General features: G+C 52.4%; 1 protein-coding gene across 2 annotated transcripts in view; it reads left to right on the top strand.

Moving 5' to 3' along the window:
* Nucleotides 1–21280, top strand: part of EXOC6B (exocyst complex component 6B) — a 320629-nt gene that overhangs the window by 121727 nt on the left and 177622 nt on the right. For both annotated transcript variants that reach the window (XM_053974945.1, XM_053974944.1), the window contains one exon: nucleotides 17719–17895. In XM_053974945.1, coding sequence (XP_053830920.1) covers nucleotides 17719–17895 — 177 coding nt within the window. The remainder of the gene's footprint in view (nucleotides 1–17718; nucleotides 17896–21280) is intronic.

The raw sequence follows: 21280 nt of genomic DNA, 5'->3' as shown, positions 1-21280 counted from the left end.
GATCTCACATCCTCAGCGTGGCTTTTCCGTCCGTCCCGATGAAAGCCCTGATCCTTCCTCTCATTCCAGGGCTTCCCTGGTGGCCTCTGTGTCCTCCCGAGCTCCAGCTCCCACTCCTGGCTGTCCCCACAACCTCCCAGGCCCCGTTGGTGGCTGATGTGTGGATTCACATTTGCACCACTCCACATTCCCACTTTTCCCTCTCTCCAGGTCTCTCCGTTCCCTTAGGCCAGGCCTAAGCCCTGCTCAGGGAATTGCTCCTTAAGCCAGGCTTCTTTTGGTGCCCTCAGGAGAGTTCATTGATCCCTTCTTTTCCTTCTGTTCCACATTTCCCACTCTGGAATTTGAATTTCCTCCCGCTGTGAGGAGAGCACCCAGCTTCCCTTCCCCTCCTTGCGGTGCCGCATCCCGGGGTCATTTTTAAACCTGGATTTACTCCAGCTCACGGCTCCAGGCTGGGCAGGGCAGGAGCTGCCATGGAGGGGCAGGAATCCTGCCTGGTGTCCCAGGGGATGCTTGGAAGAAGGCTTAGGAGCCGCATTCCATGTCCCTTGGGAATGGTGGGAGGAAATGTCCTTCCTCAGGCTCTTCTTCCTCTTGGGAATAATTTTCTTCCTCTATCATCATCGTCATCATCATCATCATCATCATAATCATCATCTTCTCCTTCTTCTCCTTCTCCTTCTCCTTCTCCTTCTCCTTCTCCTTCTCCTTCTCCTTCTCCTTCTCCTTCTCCTTCTCCTTCTCCTTCTCCTTCTCCTTCTCCTTCTCCTTCTCCTCCTTCTCCTTCTCCTCCTTCTCCTTCTCCTTCTCCTTCTTCTTCTTCTTCTTCTTCTTCTTCCGCTTCTTCTTCTTTGGAACCTTGTTCTTGGGAATCTTCTGAATCTTCTTCTGAATCTTTGGAACCTTCTTGGGAATCATCTTCAGAATCTTCTTTGGAATCATCATCATCTTTGAAATCTTCTTGGGAATGTTCTTCTTCTTGGGAATCATCATCTTCTTCTTCTTTGGAGCCTTCTTTTTCTCCTTTGGGATTGTCTTTTTCTTCTTTGAAAGCTTCTATTTTGGAATGCTCTTATTTTTCTTCTGCTGCTTCTACTTCTTAGGAATTTTCTTCTTTCTGATCTTGATTTTCCCAGTTGCAAATGAATTGTCCTGTGTTTTCTTTTCCAGGATAGGGAGTTGCAGGAGATTTTTGGTGGGATCTGTGTAGGATTTTGTTCCCGTCCCTCTCTGGTGTTTCTCCTCTCAGCTCACAAAAATAACATTTTGGGATCCTCCTGCAGGGGAGGGTGAGCTGCAAACCTCTCCTTGGAAAGGGAGCTATCCATGAAATCCTGGGGGTGAAATCCTGGTTCCAGGAAGTGCTTGCCTTAAACACCAAAAGGAACCATTGGGAAGAAGAGTTTTCTTTCACGTCTTTGGGGTGAAGGTCTCTTTGTAAAGATTTTGAGGAAGCTTTTCTTCCCTGACATGAAACTCTTGGGAATAGACTGAGGGGGGCGTTCCTAAAATCAGGGAAGGGATCCATGGGAATGGTAGAAATGGAATTTCTGGTTGGAGGATTTTATTGTCAGGGCTAAAGATACAAGAGAGTGAGGGAAAATCCTGGGCTTTGGAGTGCTGAGGAGAACTTTTTTAGTCTTTGGAAAAATATGGGATCCATTTAGAGAAGCAGGGATTTGTTTCTTCTCTCCCTCACGGGGAACAATTCCTAATTCCCAATATCCCAGCCATCCCTGCCCTCTGGCAGTGGGAGCCATTCCCTGGCTCCTGTCCCTCTGTCCCTTGTCCCCAGTCCCTCTCCAGCTCTCCTGGAGCCCCTTCAGGGACTCTGAGGATTCCCTGGAATTTTCCCTCTCCAGGAGAACATTCCCAGCTCTCCCAGTCTCGCTCCAGAGTAGAGGGGCTCCAGAATCCCGGAATGGTTTGGGTTGGAAGGGACCTTAAATCCCATCCCTTTCCACCCCATCCGTGTTCAGGGACACCTCCCACTGTCCCAGGCTGCTCCAAGGCCTGTCCAGACCTTGGTAAAATCTCCTACAGAATTCCACGAGCTCTTTTCCCACTCTCCCAACATTTAACTGGACCCATCCTTGCTCCTCCTTTCCCGGAGGCACGACAAGAACCAGAGCCTGGTTTCCAAGGTGCGCTTGGAAAGTCCATTATTTCCCACATCCCGTGGGGTTTCTCCCCTAAATCCAGGCATCCAACATGCTCCCCAAGCTTTATATTTCAATTTTAGGGAAGAAAGAGCCGGCCGAGAATCCCCCTGCTCATTCCGGGCTGCCTCCTGTGGCACGGCGGGATTTTATAAAGTGTTTTTTAAAGGATGGCTGGAAAAGGGAAAGCTCCCAGACGTTTTCCTGCTGCTCCCTCGGCGTTCGGGGCCGAGCAGGACCTCAATTAGCGGGGCAGTAACGAGGCAGTGTCTGCATCCTCCGCCGCTTGGCCCGAGCCGGAGCCTTGCACTTCATCATTCCTAACTCGTTGCAGTAGCTCCACAAAGTCCTCACAAATCTTTGGAGCTGAGCGAGAAATTAGGAGCACATTTTTGGTGTTTTCCTCGCATGGCAGCTGTGCTGGGAGCTCCTTATTTTTCATTAGTGTCAGACTCGGCAGCTCCAGGAGCTCTCAGGCTCCGGGCTTGGGACAGGGGCATCATCCACGGCCAGATTTTCCTGAATATCCCTCTGGGACTGTGGAAAACCCGTGGCTCCACTCACAATGCAGGGAAAAAAGGGATTTATAAACCCTGCAGGACAAAGCTTTTGAGGTTCCCAACCTCCTGAAGCACCCAAACGCCCATCACCTTGAAGCAGGAGGGATTTGGGAACAGGGAATGAGGCTGGAATGTGGAGCCAGCCCTGAAATGAGCTCCAAGGCTTTGGGATGAAATCCTGGTTAATATTTCTTCAGTGCTTTCTCTTGAAGCATCTCCAAAGCGTTTGAAGAACATTATTAAGAGTTTGGGAGAAGGGAGGATCTCTCTTTTCCACTCCACTTGGAAAGGGAAGAAAAAGGCAGCTTGGAATTTATTTGGAGGATGAGGAGGCTCCAGGTCCTTGAGGATTTTTCTGATTATTTGCAGAAGCAAATCTTTGGTGTTGTTCTGGCAGGGCCTCTCCCAGTCACTGTGTTGGGGGGAAAGAAAGGACATTTTTAGGTGGGATTGTTCCCTGCATCCATTCCTGGGAGCTCTGGGCAAGTCCAGCAGTGCTGCATGTGGACTGGGACGAGGCAGGAAGGTGCTTTTGGGGCTGCCTGCAGTTTTCTTCTGTCATTTTCTCACTCTGCTGTCACCTGATTGCCTAAAATAATCCAAATTCTGTGGTTCTGAGGGAACAAATACCCCGGTAAAATCCCCAGGAGCTGGGGGAACTCTTTCCTCTCCCAGTAAGGAATGAAATTGAGGACGCTGAATGTAGGAATTCAGTGGAGCTCAGGTTTTTTGATTCCCTTAGATCCCAGCTGTGACCAAGGCTTTGGGGGTTGTTCCTGCCCTTGGGAGCTGTGGGTGGAGCTCACACATTGGCAGGTGAATGCTGGGTTTCCCCTTTTTTTCCCCCTTTTTCCCCATTTCCTGCAATCGCTGCCATCTCTGCCCCTTGTCCCATCCCATGGAGTTCCTCTGTCCCGGCTGCAGGCCCGGTTGTCCTGCAGTGAGGAGCAATTCCCAGGAGGAATTTGGGATATCCAGGATGTCCAGGTCAGCCAGGAGCTGTGGATGGAGCGGTTCCAGGCTGCTCCAGAGCCTCTGCTCCTGACACATCCCTGTCCCTGCAGAGGCTGTGGGTCAGCTGGGATTTCACTGGAAAAAAATTCCACCGAGGCTGATGGAAAACCCTCAGGGTTGGGTGTGCTGACCTTGACTGACCCTGTTATTTTTATCCCACGTGTTCCTGGGGATCCAAAAGTATCCCAGAATGGATTGGGATGGAAAGGACCTTAAAAATCATCAATCCCACCATTCCATGGGCAAGGACACCTCCCACTGTCCCAGGTGGATCCAAGCCCCAGTGTCCAACCTGGCCTTGGGCACTGCCAGGGATCCAGGGGCAGCCACAGCAAATCTGGGAATTCCAGCCCAGCCCCTCCCCACCCTCCCAGCCAGCAATTCCTTGCCAAGATCCCAGCCCAATCTCCCCTTTCCCAGTGGGAGCCATTCCCTGGCTCCTGTCCCTCTGTCCCTTGTCCCCAGTCCCTCTCCAGCTCTCCTGGAGCCCCTTCAGGGGCTCTGAGCATTCCCTGGATTTTTCCCTTCTCCAGGGGAACATTCCCAGCTCTCCCAGCCTGGCTCCAGCCCTGGAGCAGCTCCGGGTTCTCCTCTGGGCTCTCTCCAGCAGCTCCACGTCCTCCTGCTGTTGGCCCCAGGGCTGGGGCAGCTCTGCAGGTGGGCACAGGGACACAATTCCCACCTTTCCTTTGGGATCAGCCCAGGGCACAGAGGGGTCTGGGCAGGGCCATTCCAGCCTCATCCACCACATCCCAAATCCCTCTGCCAGGGCTGCTCCATCCCTTCCTTCCCCCTCCAGCCTGGATTTGTGCTGGCATTGCCCTGACCCAGGTGCAGCTCCAGCCCCTGGCCTGGCTGAACCTCGTGGCCACCTCTGAGGGTTTCATGTTCTGCTCCCAAACCTTTTCCCACCTGGATTTATCCATTTCCTTGGATCAAGGCAGTGCTGGAGCCTCTGAGCTCTCTGTGGGGTCACGTTCACACCTTGTGAAAAGCAGGTGCAGCCCCATTAACTCCAGATGGAGGCAGAGCAGTCAAAACCCTTTGGAATTTTGTCCTTCAGCTTCCCTTCCCAACCCCATCCCGCAGGGAGAGGAGAATTCCCTGTAAAAAAAGGGATTTTTTTTCCCTGTTCCAGTAGCAGGTGGAGCTGGTCACCTGGAGAAGGGGATGGCTCCATGAAGCTGCTCATTCCCGAGGCTGGGCAGGGATGCCACACGTGTGGCACTCCGGGAAGACCTCCCAGCTCCACTCTTCCCTTTTAAAAGGCCCATAAATGAAAATTGGAAAGGGCTGGAGGGGAGGTGTGAGATTTTTCCGGGGTTTTTTTTTTTTTTTATTTGCAGAGTTACGTTTTTTATCCTTAATAGATTTATAATACGCAGCTCCCTTGATTTGTTTCCATAAAATTAACCAGTAAATTTCAAATGGAAAAAAAAGCCCCTAATAGGAACCACCTTGGCCACGGCTGAAATGTTGCTGTGTTCAGGAAAGGTGGACCCAGGGCATTTTTCCCTCTGCCAGGTTTTCTCCTGGAGTGCCACATGTTGGAGGGGATATAAAACTTTTACTAACGAGAACTTGGAGGAATTCTGACTTTCTAATTGCCCTTTTTTAATTTTTTTTTTTTTTTCTCCCTGGTACAATCTGCTGCTTATTTTGGGCTCTTTAAAAATTGGGGTTGTAATTTGGAAGTCTGGGAGTTTCAAACCTTGGGCAAGGAGGGGTGGGAAGGATCCAGACTGGTGGCCAGGGAAGGGCTGGGGGTGGCTCTGCTGATTCCTCTTGGAATTTGCATCCTGTGGATCCTGTCCTTGGCAGTGGGGTTGGGATCATCTGGATTTGCTTCTTTTAATATTTTTGAAGTTATTTTTGAGCCGGGATTTCGTTGCAGCATCCACAGGATGAGGCCAGGCTGTTCCTGCTGTTGGGTGTGTTGGGATGAAGGGTTTTGGTCACAGGTGGGACTGGAGGGTCCAGGAGGGCTTTTCCAGCTGTAAGGATTCTGGGATTCTGGGATCTACCTAAATCTCAATTTATTGCTGCTTGGGACGTTCATGGAATGAGTTGGGTGGGAAGGGACCTTAAATCCCATCCACTGCCACCCCCTCCCACTAATCCCAGGTGGATCCAGCCTGGCCTTGGGCACTGCCAGGGATCCAGGGGCAGCCACAGCAAATCTGGGAATTCCAGCCCAGCCCCTCCCCACCCTCCCAGCCAGCAATTCCTGGCCAAGATCCCAGCCCAATCTCCCCTTTCCCAGTGGGAGCCATTCCCTGCCTCCTGTCCCTCTATCCCTTGTCCCCAGTCCCTCTCCAGCTCTCCTGGAGCCCCTCCAGGGACTCTGAGCATTCCCTGGAATTTTCCCTTCCCCAGGTGGAGCAGTTTATGTTGGAAGGGACCTCAAAGCCCATCCCATTCCAACCCCAACACTTCCCAGTGTCCCAGGGTGCTCCAAGCCCCATCCAACCTTTCCTGGGACACTCCCAGGGCAGCACAAATGGGAATTGTTGGGAATTCTGGGCAGCACAAACAGGAATTGTTGGAAATCTTGGGCAGCAGAAATGGGAATTGTTGGGAATCCTGGGCAGCACAAATGGGAATTGTTGGGAATCCAGGGCAGCACAAACAGGAATTGTTGGGAATCTTGGGCAGCAGAAATGTGAATTGTTGGGAATCCTGGGCAGCACAAACAGGAATTGTCGGGAATCCAGGGCAGCACAAACGGGAATTTTTGGGAATCCTGGGCAGCAGAAATGGGAATTGTTGGGAATCCAGGGTGGCACAAACAGGAATTGTTGGGAATTCTGGGCAGCAGAAATGGGAATTGTTGGGAATCCTGGGCAGCAGAAATGGGAATTGTTGGGAATCCAGGGTGGCACAAACAGGAATTGTTGGGAATCCTGGGCAGCAGAAACGGGAATTTTTGGGAATCCAGGGCGGCACAAACAGGAATTTTTGGGAATCCAGGGCAGCACAAACAGGAATTGTTGGGGTCCTGCTGCCACAGCAGTGCCCTTGTCCTGCCCAGGGAATCCTGAACTGTGAGATCCATGGAATTAGGCCTGGATTAAATCCTGTTTCTGCACGGTGCTCATCCCTCAGTGTCCACAGAGGGAGATCCAGGCTCTGTCCTGTGGGGATTTCGTTGTGTTGAGGATGGTCCTGGCTGGGCTGAGCTCAGGCTGAGCCTGCTTAAGCTGAGCCTGGGACCCTCCTGAGTGGCTGGGACAGAGGGAGCAGCCAAAGAGGGAAAGAAAAGGAAAATCCAACCCTTCCAGGGCTTTTTTTTTCATGGCTAAAAAAGCTCTTTGTAGTTTCCCCAGACGCCTTTAGAGGGCAGATCACGTCCAGGGAATAGCGGATTTGGGAGGAGCTCGATGTTCCCGGAGCTGGGTTTGGAAGGTTGGAGCACTCAGAACGTGGAGAGAGATTTTTTTTTTTTTTTTTTTTTTTTTTTTTAAGCATAATTTGAATTCTGCAATAACTTGTGGTGCTTTCAAGGGTGACCATGAAGGGAATTTACAGCAGCGAGATGAGATCGGGTTTTGATTTATCGCTGCGGACTTAAAATCTTTTTAGGCTCAGTCCTAAAAATTGTGGTGTGAGTGAAATATTAGTGATGGATGCAGGGAGAAAAATCCTGGGAACATACTGTGGGAGAGGAGAATTATGTAATGTGTTGACTAAGTTCATTTTTATGTTAAAAAAGACCACAAAAAGTGGTTTCAGTTGGGAGAGTTGGTTTTGGAGAGCAGTGCTGAGTGCTGAATGTATAATTTCATTTTTCTCTGCCGTAATCTCTTCCCTAAATCCCCAACCCTCACGCCCCAGCGCTTAGGAAAAAAAATGTATTTATCAACAGAATATTTCACATTATCAGAGGGATCTTTGTGAAGTGAAGGCAGGGAAATGAAATTGAAGCTCTTCTGTAAAGTTGAAACTTTTCATATTGGGATTAAATATTCCTTACAGTCACCGTGCTGGGGGAGGCAGGGCCTGGCTAATTCTGTGATTAATTAAAACCAGCACTAACCAAATAATGTTCTGCTTTCTTCTGCTGCTCCCTGAAGCTCAGGGATCCTGGGGAAGATGATTATTCCTGAAAAAGCCATTTTGTTCTCCCCCAGCTGAGCCGCTCTTTGTGGCTCAGCCCCGTTGGCAGCTGCTTTGTGGGTTTCTCATCAAAAAAACCAGAGGGGTTATTCCCAAACAGAATGAAAAGGGCTTTGTTCCAACAAGGATTTATCCTTTTTTTTTTTTTTTTTTTAATAGTATTTTTAAAATCTCCTGAAGGTGGAGGTGCTGCTGCTCCTGGGATGTGCAGGACGTGTGGGGCTTCTTTGGGTTTTAGGGTCCAGCCTTTCGCTGTGATCCTTGCCCAGATTCCTGCTAAGGTTTTGGTGGAAAAGGGAACAAGGATTGGCATGATCCATGGGGGTCTGTGCATGGCATTTGGCTCTGTCTGCAGGCTGGACAGACAGATGGACACGGGGATGTTCTGGGTGGTGGCTCCCAAAGGGCTGGGACAGAACCTCAGCAAGCTCAGCAGGGCAAGGGCTGGAGCTGCACCTGGGCTGGGGCAATCCAGCACAAATCCAGGCTGGGAGGAGAAAGGATGGACAGCAGCCCTGGGAGAGGGATTTGGGATGTGGTGGGTGAGGCTGGAATGGCCCTGCCCAGACCCCTCTGTGCCCTGGGCTGATGCCAAAGGAAAGGTGGGAATTGTGTCCCTGTGCCCCTCAGGTGAGAGCCCACCTGCAGAGCTGCCCCAGCCCTGGGGCCAACAGCAGGAGGACGTGGAGCTGCTGGAGAGAGCCCAGAGGAGAACCCGGAGCTGCTCCAGGGCTGGAGCCAGGCTGGGAGAGCTGGGAATGTTCCCCTGGAGAAGGGAAAAATCCAGGGAATGCTCAGAGTCCCTGAAGGGGCTCCAGGAGAGCTGGAGAGGGACTGGGGACAAGGGACAGAGGGACAGGAGCCAGGGAATGGCTCCCAGTGGGAAAGGGGAGATTGGGCTGGGATCTTTTGAAGGAATTGCTGGCTGGGAGGGTGGGGAGGGGCTGGGCTGGAATTCCCAGATTTGCTGTGGCTGCCCCTGGATCCCTGGCAGTGCCCAAGGCCAGGTTGGATGCTGGGGTTGGATCCAGCTGGGACAGTGGGATGTGGAATAAGGTGGTTTTTAAGGTTCCCTTCCCACCCAACCATTCCATGAGGATTTCACTTTGGTCCCTAGCTCCGAAGCACACGGGGCACTTCGGGGCAGCAGCCGTGGCCTATCCCTGGAAAAACATTCCTCTGCCATGGAAAACGGGATCTTGGGGATGTCAGGGCAGCCTTAGTGCAGCAGGTTCTTCCCAGACTCGAGGAACATTCCAGATCCCAGCATGGAATGTATCCCACTGGGATGCTGTTATCCCAGATTTCTGTGGGAATGGCTGAGGATATTCTGCCTGCAGGGCTGGGATCTGAGTTACACCCAAAGGATCTCTGCAGCTCTTCCCAGATCTCCCTTTAACACTTCCAGGCTGTCCCGTGGAAAAGCCCAAATCCTCTTTTGTCCAGGACTGACCACGCTGGGCTTTTCCTGGGATTTATCGAGTCCTGTTGTTCCAGGGGAATCGGGACCATCCCAGGGAGGTGCTCTGACCGTGGCCAGTCCCTCAGAATCCTTCAAAAAACCCAGCCCAGGCTGATAAATGGGAACAAAAGCAGAATCTTGAAAGGGACCTTATCTCCAAATGCCAGAGCCAGGGAGGGGGTGTGGAGCAGAACTTCGGGAACTCCCACGGACAACGGGATACCAGGATTCCATCCCGGGCCAGGCCGGGGGAACTCCCTGGGGAACTTTGTGAGGTCAAGGAAAAATGGAGCATCCATGAGTGATAATTCCTGTCTGCTCCGTGGCTGAGGGAGCAGCTCCTGCTGCAGTTCCTGCCATGGAAAACAGGGATAACAGGCAGGCTGTTCCTCAGGAAAGGAGCAGCTTCCCAGCTGGGGGGAAGGGAAAATGGGAGGAAAAGCGTTGGGAAATGTTGGAATCAGGCTGCTCAAACTCGTGGCTGGAGTGAGGGCCCCGTGTGGTGTCGGAGCTCGGGCAGGGGCAGCTCCACGCTGAGCACACTCGGATGGTTTTTCCAGAATTCCCCCTGGACCAAACCCTGGGAAGTCCAGCCCAACACCTTCCCCCTCTAGTGAGATCTAATCCATGGCTGCTTTTCTCCTGAATATCCAGGGGGGGGTGAGGGTCTCACCTTCCCTGGGCAGGGACAGAGGTGGGGACAACACCTGGAGAGTCCCCAGGGGTTTTGAGGAGCTCCTGGAGCTGGGATTATTCCCGTGCTGGGGCTGGAATCTCACTGAGTGCCTTTGGGTTGAGGAGGAGCTCTCCTGGTGCTCCAGGCTCGCTCCAAGCCCCAGAGCTGCACTGGGGGAGCCCAAGGAAGGGCAGGGAAAGGCTGGGAGCACCCTGGGATACTGGAAGGTGTCCCTGCCCTGGGAAGGGCTGGAATGGGATGAGCTTTTCCAACCCAAACCGCTCTGTGATTCCATGAACTGCCCAATTTTGTAATTCTGCAATTCTCTGGTAGGATGTCCTTAAGTCAAAGCCTGAATTTGTCCCTTCAGCTCCCCACTCTCCTCTCCAGCTTCATTCTCTTTTCCTCTGGCTTTTTTTTTTTTTTCATGAGGAAACAAAGCCTTTTGCCTGGATTTCTCCTTTTTAACAGTTTCACTGGGGAAAAAAAAAACCAAAAACCAACCCCAAACCCTGTTCCCTGTGCCATGCCTTGCTTGTCAGGGAGCGTGCTGGAACAAAGCCTGGCTTGGAAAACAATCCCAATTCCCTGAGAGAGCTCCCAGAGGCAGGCCCTGCACGCTTGGGTGCTCCTGAGTCCTTCCAGACCCTCTCACCTGTGACCAGATTTGGTTTTGGTTCCTCTGCTGCTCCCTCTCTTACTCAGGGCTTTGCTTGGCTCCCACTTAAGAGTGAGGAGAGGTTAAAGGGATGTGTGAGAGTTCCCAGTGGAGCTTTTAGTCGTGGTTGTGCCTCCTTGGGCAAGGTTAAACCAGCCCCGGGGTCACAGCAGCTCCCAGGGTGGGGGATTTCATCCAGGGGTGCTCCCGGCTGGAAAAGGAATTTTAAATGGTTGGTAGAAGCGAATCAAAGAATCCCAGTTCCACCTCACTTCAGATAAATTGCAAACCATTTTTCTGCCCAAGAGCTTGGGCTGCTGGAGCAGAGCCCCGAGCTGTGGAGTTGTCAGGCCGAGGACTTTCATGTGTTTGAAATTCCCTGCGGAACACCCATCCTCCTCCTCCTCCTCCTCCTCCTCCTCCTCCTCCTCCTGCTGCCTTCGGTGCCCTGAGCTCATTCTCGGCTCGTCCGCAGCGCGTAAATGTGATAAATAAACTTTGTAATCGCGCCGCTGAGCTGCCTTTGAAGCTGCCCGCAGATCTGGATCCCACAGAAGTGTAAATCAACACTTGGGCCATAAAGGGCTCCTTAAAAAGTGGCTTTTCTTGCGCAGCTGACCCGGAGGCTGTGGTTGCCCAAGGCTTTTTATCAGTCCTGGTGTGATAAATTTCTCCTTGGAAGGGAGAGTCTGGATCATTCCCTTCTCGCCGTGCTGGGCTGAGCAGCCTCCCCCCAAAAAAAGCTGAGGTTTAATTGGTTTTGTGTGAAAAGCTGAATTAACCCAATTTACTGAATGAACTCCGAGGATGTAAATATGGCTGAGCTCATCCCATGGGTTTAATCCCATCCCATGGGCAGGGACATCTCCCACCCAGTGTCCAACCTGGCCTGGGACACTGCCAGGGATGCAGGGATCCCACAGCAAATCTGGGAATTTCAGCCCAGCCCCTCCCCACCCTCCCAGCCAGCAATTCCTTGATTGATTCCAAGATCCCAGCCCAATCTCCCCTTTCCCAGTGGGAGCCATTCCCTGGCTCCTGTCCCTCTGTCCCTTGTCCCCAGTCCCTCTCCAGCTCTCCTGGAGCCCCTTCAGGAGCTCTGAGCATTCCCTGGAATTTTCCCTTCTCCAGGGGAACATTCCCAGCTCTCCCAGCCTGGCTCCAGAGCAGAGGGGCTCCCGAATCCTGGAATGGTTTGTGTTGGAAAGGACCTCAAACCCCATCTAATTCCAAGCCCAACACCTTCTCCTATTCCAGGCTGATCCCAAGCCCCAGTGTCCAGCCTGGCCTTGGACACTTCCAGGGATCCAGGGCAGCACAAACAGGAATCATTGGGAATCCAGCTGGGTCCTGCTGCCACAGTGGTGCCCTTGTCCTTGCCAGGGAATATTGAACTGGAAAATCTGTGGAATTAGGTCTGGATTAAATCCAGGTTGGGAAAAGGAGCAGGGGATGAGGGTAAATCATGGGGTGAGAGCAAAGCAAAGGGGGAATTGCATTTTCCTCATCACACACTCGATGCCAAAAACTTGGGTTTGAGGGGAATTGATGCTTGGGAAAATCAGAGCCGAGGTGGATTTTAGCTCTGGATGGGCTGAGGTGGAAAAGACTTTTTAGGGAATGAGGAGTGGGGGGGGTTGAGGCTGAGTCTGTGCGGGGCACTGGGGAGAACAAACCCGTCCAATGCTGCATTTCCAAACTCCTTTTATTTAATGACCTGGAATGGAGTTCAAAAAAAAAAAAAAAAAACAAAAAAAACCCTCCCATTGTTGGGCCTCGTTTCCTGAGCCCAGGGAGAACTTTGTCAGCCAAACCTCCAACAAATTGTCTGCTCTGATAACAAGTTAGCACCGGGAACGGGAGAGGCCGAGCCCCTCCTCGTCCCGACAGCGCCGGCTCCGCGGGCAAACTCAAAGCAGGAGCTGCGGCCGTGTGTTGAGTTTACACCTTGCAATAATAATCCCTGCTTTTATCTGATCCCAGGGGGATTTTATAACTTTGGAATGGCTCTCTGGCAGGGCTCCAGCCCTACTGTCATTTTTTATTAACGTTCTTTTTTTCCTACCCCCGTAGCCAGTCGGCTTCGCTGAGTTTTTTTTTTTTTTTTTTTTTTTCCCCCCCCTTCTTTTCTTCCCTAAGATTGCTTAAGGAATATGTATCCCGTTCCTAGGGATATTGGGAAATGATATTTGAAAATTCGGTGTCTCAGCCCATTAGAGGGCTCTGTAAAACCATCACAGCAGGAACTAATCAAAACTACCAAAGCCAGCCTTTAAATCATGGCTCCCTTTAAATCACCGGCCCCTTCTCCCCGGGCCTTATCTCGTGTCTCATCAGGAAAAACCTAATTAGATTCTGCTCAAAAGTAAATATTGGTGGGTGGAGGTGAGGGGAGGTGAGACTCAAGTGTTGGCGAAGGGGTGCGGAAAACAGGGTGAAGTTACAGAAATAACAATATTGGAGTTTCAGAGGAGCTCCTTTCTCCTGGACGTGGTGAAACAGCTTTTCTTTAGGCAGAGCCTGGAGGAGTCCCTGGCCTGCTCTGGGAATGATCCCATGGTGTGGGGAATGACTCCATGGCACTGGGAATGATCCCATGGTGTGGGGAATGATCCCATGGCACTGGGAATGATCCCATGGCGCTGGGAATGACTCCTTGGCACTGGGAATGACTCCATGACATTGGGAATGACTCCATGGTGTTGGGAATGACTCCATGGTGTTGGGAATGACTCCATGGCTTTGGGAATGACTCCATGGTGTTGGGGATGATCCCATGGCATTGGGAATGACTCCACGGTGTTGGGAATGACTCCATGGTGTTGGGAATGACTCCATGGTGTTGGGGATGATTCCATGGCATTGGGAATGACTCCATGGCATTGGGAATGACTCCATGGTGTTGGGAATGACTCCATGGCTTTGGGAATGACTCCATGGTGTTGGGAATGACTCCATGGCATTGGGAATGACTCCATGGCACTGGGAATGACTCCATGGTGTGGGGAATGACTCCATGGCTTTGGGAATGACTCCATGGCACTGGGAATGACTCCATGGCATGGGGAATGACTCCATGGCACTGGGAATGATCCCATGGTGTGGGGAATGACTCCGTGGCATTGGGAATGACTCCACGGCAGTGGGAGTAACTCCATGGCATTGGGAATGACTCCATGGAACTGAGAATGATCCCATGGTGCTGGGAATGATCCCAAGGTGTGGGGAATGATCCCAAGGTGTTGGGAATGACCCCATGGTGTGGGGAATGCCTCCATGGCGTTGGGAATGATCCCAAGGTGTGGGGAATGATCCCAAGGTGTTGGGAATGACCCCATGGTGTGGGGAATGATCCCATGGCAGCGGGAATGATCCCGTGGCAGCAGGAATGCCTCCATGGTTCTGGGGTGCAGGTTACCCAGCCTTTGATGTGGGACCTGTTCCCTTTGTGGGGAACAGAACCCCCAGACCCCCCAGTGCTCCTCTGCAGGTCGGGTTTGATCCTTCCTGTGCCGCAGCAAATCCATGGAAGGGCTGATCTGCTTCACCCCAGCCCGGGGAGGTGCTGGGAACCAGCCGGGGGTGGGAACGGGGAGTTCCGTAGGAGAATCCCGAATTTCTCCGGAGCTGCTTCCTCTGGGCCTCCCCCCCAGCCCTGCCGCTCCCTCACGGCGAAACCCAAACCTCGCTGACTTCACGAAGCTGGAGAAAATTCGATATTTCTCACTTGTAGGTCACCCCAGTCCAGATCGTTTCCTGCCGGGAGCGGGGGGTTGGGAATGCCCTCGTGGAGATGGAAAAGCCATTCCCGTTCCTCCTGGCGTGTGCAGGGCCTGGCTCCAGGATCACTCCTTCATTCCAGGCTCGGGGCACTCCCGGTCCTGCTGCAGTGGGAATGTGCCCATCCCAGGTGTTCCCAGAAAGGGAAGAGAACAAAGCTCCACTGACCGAATGTGAGGCTGTTCAGGCAGAAATCCCTGGAAAATCTTGTCCAGTTTAAAACTCCCCCCACAAAAATCCTGAAAGGTGAAGATTCCTCAAGGTTCGAGTCGCTCCTGGTGGGCTGGAAACCTTTTGTGCCTTTAGGAGCATCCTCTGGCTGCTTTTTAGGATATTTGGGAGTTGAGACACAAATTTTTCCTTTTCTTCTTCATCCAGAGAGTGGGAATGCCCTGGCACAGGGTGCCCAGGGAAGCTGTGGCTGCCCCTGGATTCCTGGAAGTGTCCAAGGCCAGGTGGACACTGGGGCTTGGAGCACCCTGGGATAGTGGCAGGTGTCCCTGGCGGCGGAATGGGATGGGATTCATGGTCACTTCTAACCCAAACTGTTCCTGGATTCTGTGATTTCAATCCAGGTCAAAACCCTTGTCTTGGTAAATCAGTTTATTTGCATCAAAAGTGCAAAATCAAAGCTCGGGGGGTAAATTCCACGTGGGGCTCCTTGTCCTGGAGCGATGCGGGAGGGACAGATTTCCTTGATTTCTAAATAACTGGAATTTACGAGGTCTTATCAACTTTTGGTTTGGATCTTGTCCGTACTGACACCTGGCCACGTCCTGCTGTGCTCCCACACAGGGAAGACGAATCCCTGTTGGAAAGCAGAGGTGGGACCAAGGTTGGTGATCCTCGGAGGGCACTTCTGTGGATCCTTGGCGACACCAGTTCCGTGTCCAGGCTGAAATCCCACGTGTTCCACGCCGAGGGCTGGGGCAGAGGAGTCCAGGGCTGGCAGCAGCATCCTCCAGCTCGTTATCCCAGATTTCCCTCTCCCATGACCGCCTGTGCGCTCCGGGCCCGCTCCGCCCTGCTTAACGATCCGTGTCCAGCTCAGGGCTTCATCCAAGACTTCTCCTTTTCCCACTCTTTGATTCTCCCCTCTGCAGAAGGAGAAGGATTACATAAAGTGGAGGGTTTAATGAGTGCACTGGGCTTGCTTTTGGGGGAATTTCCAGTGGATTCAGGGTTATAACTTCATTAGGCCTCGGTTGGGAAACTCACGGCAGCGCTGGGCGGGCCCGAGCCCCGACCCTTTGTTGTGTTCTCTTCTGAAGGACCAGGCGCTCCCGGCCCTTTTTGAAGTCCTAATTCCCTTTATGGGATGTTGCAAGGCCTTTCTATGGAGTGCTGCCTCTGAAGTCCGAAAATCCCGGTGCCAAAAACGCCCCTTTCCCCAACGGCTTCGCGTCCTGACGTCGGGAGCAAAACTTTGTCCCGGGCAGTGTCCACCCAGACCTTTCCCTCTGGGGCTTTGTTGCAAAAATTCCCATTGTTGGGATTCGTCCCCCAAGAGATTTTTTTAAAGGGATGGGGCTGGGAGTCCCCTGGCTCAGCTGGGAGGAGCACTCGGAGTAAATAAACTCCAGGGCTACTCCTGCTTTCCAACCACTAGAGGTCAAGGTTGTGCTGTGGGATAACACATCCCACAAGGATTCACATCCCGATCCAAGGATTTGCTCCTGTTCCCGCTGCAGCCGCCTCCAGGGGCAGCTTTGTACACGGAATTTTATAGATTACCCAGCTCGTTAATTAGTTCAGAGCTGACTGTGTGTGCTCGGGGTGAGGAGCACTTTGAGGTGGATTTTCCAAGGAATGGGATGTCCATGCCTGGATTTTCCAAGGAATGGGGTCTTCATGCCATGCTTGGATTTCAATATTCCTCAGATGTAGGAGTTACTCCAGTGCTCACTCCCTGGTGGGGTTTTGCTTCCCAAGGGGAGATTCCAAAGGGACTTTGAGGCTGGCAAAAATCAAAGCTGCTCCTGAATTATTTTTGGGGGGGATGTTAAAAACTTCCAGGTTTTGAAAAGGAAATAATCTGGGAGGTTTGTAGACAGATTGAGCACGCCGTGTGCTCTCTGCAGTTCAGGTAGCAAAAGTAATTAATAATTAGCGTATTTTAATAGTAATTAACAATGTTTTAATTCTCCCTTGGTGTCGCTGACAGCTGGATCTCCAACAGGTTTAATGGTTTTCCTGCTTCCTTCTAAATCCAGGCTGCCACGTTCCCATGGGGAAGGCCTTTTGCCACCTCGGAGAACCCTGGAATTCCAGAATGTCCAGGAGCTACCCGGGCATGTGGAAAGTGTCCTTGCCCATGGAATGAGAGGATCCTGAAGATCCTGGCTGTGATTCCATGATTCCCACACACCTTTCTCCTGATGCATAAAAAATCCACAGCTTAATACGGGGAGGAATCCTCTAAATCTGTGTCTAAATCCGTATAAATTCCAGGTTTTCTGACTGTTTATTTTCCAGTTATGCCAGCACGCAAACCCACGTGTCCAGCACCGCCACATCCATGGGATTGGCCTTTTTTCCCCTGGTTTTGGCTGGGATTTGGCCCTGGAGACCCCTTGTGTGTTCGTGCTGTTCCCATTCCTTGCCCTTGGGTTTGAACTCGATCAACTCCTGAACGAGTGGGGCTGAGCCACTTTTCCTGTCGATTATTGTGCTCCATATCAAAGGGAAAACAATGGAATCTTTGCAGGAGGGCACGGTGTGACCTCGGCTGCCAGACAACCCCAAAATCCCTGGAATAACTCCGCGTGTTCCCACCCCTCCATCCCGCTGCTTCCAGCACGTTTTCCTTGAGCACCTTTTACAGCTCGTTCCGCCCATCAACAACGTGCAATTAAACCCTCCTGGGCTCCCACAAAAATGCTTTCAGGAACCTCTGGGGTCCAGATGTGGAATGTTTTGTGCCTTTCCAGGGCTGGAAAAGAGGAACAAACCCAGCAGTTCAGGAGGTCCCCGAGCGCGGCCTGTGACAGTCACCACATGGCCCGCGGGCGAATATTGCTGCAGCTGGGCCGTAAACGGATCAATGTGGCAGCACGGGGGCCGGGGCGTTGGGATTTGGAAAGAGTCAGGAGCGTGTTTGGATTGTTGCATAATCCCTGGCCTGCCTTGCAAATGGATCTGGGAATATCTGGGCTGGGGAAAAGGCGACGTGTCGGAATTCCGCCGAGCGCGTGGCGCCTTCGGCCTCCTTTGTCCCCTCTTCAGGGCTGGCTGCGCCTCGTGCCTGAGAACCACATTAAACCCCAGGTGAAATCTGTGTTTCCTCCTAGGCACAGCAGCAGAGGAACCTGGACAACATCGTGTCCCAGCAGCCCAGGATTAGTGGGGGGAAGAAATCCAAGAAGGAGTTCAGCGCCAGCTCCGAGCTGGAGGTGAAGAACACCAGCCCCATGTCGGAGCAGGATTCGGGGATCCTGGATGTGGAGGATGAGGATGAGGAGGAAGAGGTAAACACCAGACCAGGGACACTGGGCAGTGTGGGCTGGCTGTGGTGTCTCAAGGGGTTTGCTCCTGGCTCACGGGGGAGTCCTGAAGGTGCAGGAGAGGCTGGAGAACGTGGGATGTGTCTCCAAATTTGGTTGTTTTGTGTTTTTATCTCTATTCCCGTTACTGGGCTCAGCAGAGAGGCCAAGGATTGGGAACTGCCCACCCCAGTCTGGTGCTGCTGGAGAACATCCATCCCTCATGGAAACATTGCTCCATGATCCGATTTTTGGCCTTTTCCTTTGTCCTGCTTTGTCTTTGGATAAGGGTCAGGATGGGAGTTGGAAATTTGAATTCCTTGATGTGCTCCCTTCCCTTCCCTTCCCTTCCCTTCCCTTCCCTTCCCTTCCCTTCCCTTCCCTTCCCTTCCCTTCCCTTCCCTTCCCTTCCCTTCCCTTCCCTTCCCTTCCCTTCCCTTCCCTTCCCTTCCCTTCCCTTCCCTTCCCTTCCCTTCCCTTCCCTTCCCTTCCCTTCCCTTCCCTTCCCTTCCCTTCCCTTCCCTTCCCTTCCCTTCCCTTCCCTTCCCTTCCCTTCCCTTCCCTTCCCTTCCCTTCCCTTCCCTTCCCTTCCCTTCCCTTCCCTTCCCTTCCCTTCCCTTCCCTTCCCTTCCCTTCCCTTCCCTTCCCTTCCCTTCCCTTCCCTTCCCTTCCCTTCCCTTCCCTTCCCTTCCCTTCCCTTCCCTTCCCTTCCCTTCCCTTCCCTTCCCTTCCCTTCCCTTCCCTTCCCTTCCCTTCCCTTCCCTTCCCTTCCCTTCCCTTCCCTTCCCTCTGCCACTTCCCGGGACCTGACAGAGGGATTTGGGAACCACAAACCATGACCTGGGGGTGCTGTTGGTTTTTCCTTCCTCCCAGTGCAGCTTCAGCTGGGATTTGGGATGTTTCCCATGGAATAGAGCCCCGTGTCTCAGGAAAGGCAGCTCAGAGATCCAGACCTGCAGTGGAGGATTTTTGGGGGGGTATTGTAAAATGTAGGTGAACTTAATGGGAAGAAATTAGTTTAGAAGGTTGAATGATTTCTTTATTATAACTATGTTACAGTACATTAATTATTATATAAAGGAAGATATTAAAACTACATACTTACTTATTTTAACTATTATATTTAACTACTAATAACTTGTGATTGTTTTTGAGCGTCTAGACACAGGTGGTTGTGAATGGCTGTCAGGCTTAAACAATCTTTACTAGAATTTAATTAAGTAATCATTCTAGGTAAACAATTTTCTCAGTACATTTTACATGAGAAAAGCAAGGAGCAGAAATAGAAATTGTTTTCTCTTTCTTTTTCTCGGTGAAATTTTTTTTCAAAATTTTTTCTATGAAAAATTTTTTCTATGAAAAATTTTGAAAAAAAAAAAAAAAAAAAAATACTACCACAGGGGGGTTGAGCCTTTGGATGTGTCCATCATTCCTTGGGATGCAGGCGTGTCCTGGACCTTTTGGGAAGTCCTGCTTGCCCCTCTGGATGCTTTGTCTCATTTGTTGAAGCCTCTTTTGTCAGGAAAATGATCTTTTCAGCTACAGCCAGTCCCTGGGCTGGGGGTGTTTGTCACCCTGACCGTGGCAGCCCCTGAGCACAGGGAGGGGACCAAGGACAAGCTGGAAATTTGAAGTCGGGGTCGTTCAAGTGGTTCTGGCCTTTCTGTTTTCTCCCTGCAAATCCGTTCCCTCCTTTCCACGGCTGCTGTGCATCCAAAGCACAGTGAGGTCACTCAGTGGAATTGTGGGGTCAGCCCTGAGCCCTCCTGGGACCCTCTGGGTGGGCTCCACATTCCTACATCAGCATGGAATGAGGCTCCAGGGCTGGAGCCAGGCTGGGAGAGCTGGGAGTGTTCCCCTGGAGAAGGGAAAAATCCAGGGAATGCTCAGAGTCCCTGGAGGGGCTCCAGGAGAGCTGGAGAGGGACTGGGGACAAGGGACAGAGGGACAGGAGCCAGGGAATGGCTCCCACTGGGAAAGGGGAGATTGGGCTGGGATCTTTTGAAGGAATTGCTGGCTGGGAGGGTGGGGAGGGGCTGGGCTGGAATTCCCAGATTTGCTGTGGCTGCCCCTGGATCCCTGGAATGCCCAAGGCCAGGTTGGACATTGGGGCTGGAGCAGCCTGGGACAGTGGGAGCTGTCCCTGCCATGGATGGGGCTGGATGGGATTCAGGGTCCTTTCCCACCCAAACCCTTCCACGATTCCATGGTTCTGGCCTATGTCAGGCAGGTGAATCCCGTCTCTGGGTGTGGTGGCACTTTGGTGACCTCACAGGAGGTGACTCTGCAGCTGGGGATGGGCAGGAGGGGCTGTCCCCTCCCTGTCCCGCTCCTGGGAGGGGCAGTGGCCGCTGTCCGTGGTGGTGAAGAACAGTGGGGAGGGGCAGCAGCCACGGGACCCCCGGCTGCACCTGGCCAGGTGTCCTGGAGGAGATCCCATGGGGGAGATCCCATGGGGGAGATTCCATAGAGGAGATTCCATGGAGGAGATTCCATGGAGGAGATCCATGGAGGAGATTCCATGGAGTGGATCCCATGGAGGAAACCCCATGGAGTAGATCCCATGGAGGAGTTCCCATGGAGGAGATCCAGTGAGGGAGATCCCATGGGGGAGATCCCATGGAGGAGATCCCATGGATGAGATCCTGTGGAGGAACCCTCATGGAGGAGATCCCATGGGGGAGATCCCATGGAGGAGATCCCATGGGGGAGATCCTATGGAGGGGATCCATGGAGGAGAGATTCCATGGAGGGGATCCCATGGAGGAACCCCCACGGAGGAGATCCCATGGAGGAGATCCCATGGATGAGGTCCCATGAATGAGATCCCATGGATGAGATCCCACGGAGGAGATCCCATGGAGGAGCCCCCATGAAGGAGTGCCCATGAAGGAGATCCCATGGATGAGATCCTGTGGAGGAGATCCCATGGGGGAGATCCTATGGAGGGGATCCATGGAGGAGATTCCATGGAGGGGATCCTATGGAGACCCTATGGAGAAGATCCCATGGAGAAGATCCCATGGAGGAGCCTCCATGAAGCAGATCCCATGGATGAGATCCTGTGGAGGAACCCTCATGGAGGAGATCCCATGGAGGAGATCCCTTGGAGGAGATCCCATGGAGGAGCCCCCATGGAGGAAGGAAAAGCGAGCTGTTTGCTCCTGATCAGCTTTGAGTTCCCCACGTTCCTTCCTCGTAGAATCAGGGAATCTCCTGAATGGAAAGGGATCCACAGGGATCATCCATCCACAGGGATCATCCATCCAACCCCAGACCCCCAAAATCCCACCCTGGCCATCCCTGGCAGTGCTGTCCAAAGGCTCCTGGAGCTCCGGCAGCCTCGGGGCCGTGCCCATTCCGTGGGGAG

This window comes from Vidua macroura, chromosome 4, assembly GCF_024509145.1.
Source record: "Vidua macroura isolate BioBank_ID:100142 chromosome 4, ASM2450914v1, whole genome shotgun sequence".
Taxonomy (NCBI): domain Eukaryota; kingdom Metazoa; phylum Chordata; class Aves; order Passeriformes; family Viduidae; genus Vidua; species Vidua macroura.
This window is presented reverse-complemented; position numbering and strand designations above follow the sequence as displayed.